This window comes from Nannospalax galili, unplaced genomic scaffold, assembly GCF_000622305.1.
Source record: "Nannospalax galili isolate Female #2095 unplaced genomic scaffold, S.galili_v1.0 scaffold21973, whole genome shotgun sequence".
Lineage (NCBI taxonomy): Eukaryota > Metazoa > Chordata > Mammalia > Rodentia > Spalacidae > Nannospalax > Nannospalax galili.
Window position 1 is genome coordinate 899 of NW_008332070.1, and position 1,893 is coordinate 2,791.

Sequence of the window (1,893 nt, forward strand, 5' to 3'; positions counted from 1 at the left end):
AGGGCCTGGTGCAGCCATTGCTCTATGTTTAGTCTCACCCTTCCTCTGAGGCCTGGGCTAGCAGGGAAGGGGCCTAGAAGCAAACTGGGCCTTCCAGTATCCCAGCCTGTTTCCTCATCCATGAAATGCAGGGTTTGAAAGCAGGCATACCATGCCTTCAAAAGCCCCTCCTACCCCTAGGCACCTGTTTTGGTTTCAACCCACCCTCCACCCTGGGGTTGACACAGGTATTCGGGATACAGAAGCTACAATCTAGGTTGACAGCCAGGGACCCATTACCTCTCAGCCAAAGTGAAGTCCCCATCCTTCAAGGCTGGCACCTTCTTTAGGGGGTTTATCTTGACAAAGGCATCAGTATGGTGTTGGCCTATAGAGAGACCAGAGGGGTCATGGAGGAGGACCTTGAGGCTGTTCAATATCTGCCTGCCCCCTCCCATACATTCAGGCACCGGTTTTTCACCAGAAACTTCAGGGAAGAGGAGGCTAGTGTGCTGGCCAATGAATCACAGATGAGCTCTGTCATAGGTCCATCTGCCCTACGCCCCTCTCTGAGAAGCCTGGATCAAGCAGATTCTCCACTTGGGTGTGGGAAGGAAGGGGATTCTATGGAGCTATCAGCCCACAATCATCTGAATGCAGACACCCCAGCCTCATTCTTGGTTTCTAGTCTTGCCCTTTGATCCATCTTCCTATCCTAGGTGAGAACAGGTTCTTCTGGCCAGGCTTAGTGGATACCCCAGAGTTCCAGCCCTCCCTCTTCTCAGTTCTCAGTTCAACAGGGCTCTTGCCAGGAATGCCTGGTTCAGTCACCCAGCCTCCAGCAACCCCAAAAAAAAACATTCCAGCTCAAGTGAGAGTGCTGGCCTCTCTCCCCCACTGCCTTTTCACAGAGCCCTCCAGCTGGCTGGAAACTCCCAAGGCCAAGAGCAAAGTGGATAGGGAAGGGGGAAAAAAGTAAAACAGGACTGGCAGGCCTGCAATTCCAGCTACTTGGGAGACTTTGGGCAGAAGGAGCACAGGTTCAGCACCTGCCTGGGCTCCAGAGTGAGTGTAACACCTGGACAGCCCAGGGATATAACTCAGTAACATGCATGACACTGTCGGTTCAGTCACCAGTAAGAGAGAGAGAGAGAGAGAGAGAGAGAGAGAGAGAGAGAGAGAGAGAGAGAAATGGCAGGCAAGCCTGGAAATTGGAAGGCACCTGTTTCTGGTAGGTAAAAGAAAGGCAAGAGTCAGGGGTGAGGGATTACCACCCCCCCACTCCCCCACCCGCCCCCATCCCCGTAAAACTCTTTTCTGCCCCAAGATGCAGAAATGCAAAGTGGTGATACTCAGGTAAAGAATTAAGCCAGAAGGGAGGATTTGCAAGCCTTGGCTCTACTTCCCTCCCCTGGCCATGAGAACTTCCTCTACTTTCAATCCTGCGTTTGGAGGGATGCCTTGTATTCATCAGGCAAAGGTTCTTAAAAACTCACAGCTAAAAACTGATGTAAACGCTTCCTCCCTGGGTGGCTCGCGTTCCTCTCCTATCGGCACACTGAGCCTGACCCTTCAGGGGTGGCAAGCCGCCGCGGTCCACCAGTACTCCTGGCCCCAGACTCCTCTGTCTGCCCGCTGGATCTACCTTTGAACAGCTCCACGGTGTGCAATTGGAAGGGGATGCCGTTCTTCTTGGCGAAGATGTAGACCGCACGGCAGGGCTGGGATATCAGGTCCAGGTAGAGTTCCAGACCCATGGCGGAGACTGTGGGGGTGGCAGACCTAGGAGGTGGGAGAACACGTTCCGGGCACAAAGGCAGGAGCGGCAACGGGCGGGCAGAACCGGCTGGAAGGGTCCCTGGCGGTCAGTGCTGCCAAGACTAAAGAATAGAAGCCAGACTACACCCTTTCCTC

At 54.0% G+C, this 1,893-nt stretch overlaps 1 protein-coding gene across 1 annotated transcript in view; it reads right to left on the reverse strand.

Annotated features, from left to right (window-relative positions):
- LOC103729179 (glutathione S-transferase theta-3-like) overlaps positions 1 to 1,865 on the reverse strand; it is a 2,671-nt gene extending 806 nt beyond the window's left edge. Inside the window, exons 1-2 of the mRNA XM_008827173.3 lie at positions 1,625 to 1,865; positions 280 to 367 (exon numbers count right to left, since the gene is read on the reverse strand). Coding sequence (XP_008825395.2) covers positions 280 to 367; positions 1,625 to 1,736 — 200 coding nt within the window. The 5' untranslated portion in view covers positions 1,737 to 1,865. The remainder of the gene's footprint in view (positions 1 to 279; positions 368 to 1,624) is intronic.
- Between the last annotated feature and the right edge of the window lie 28 nt (positions 1,866 to 1,893).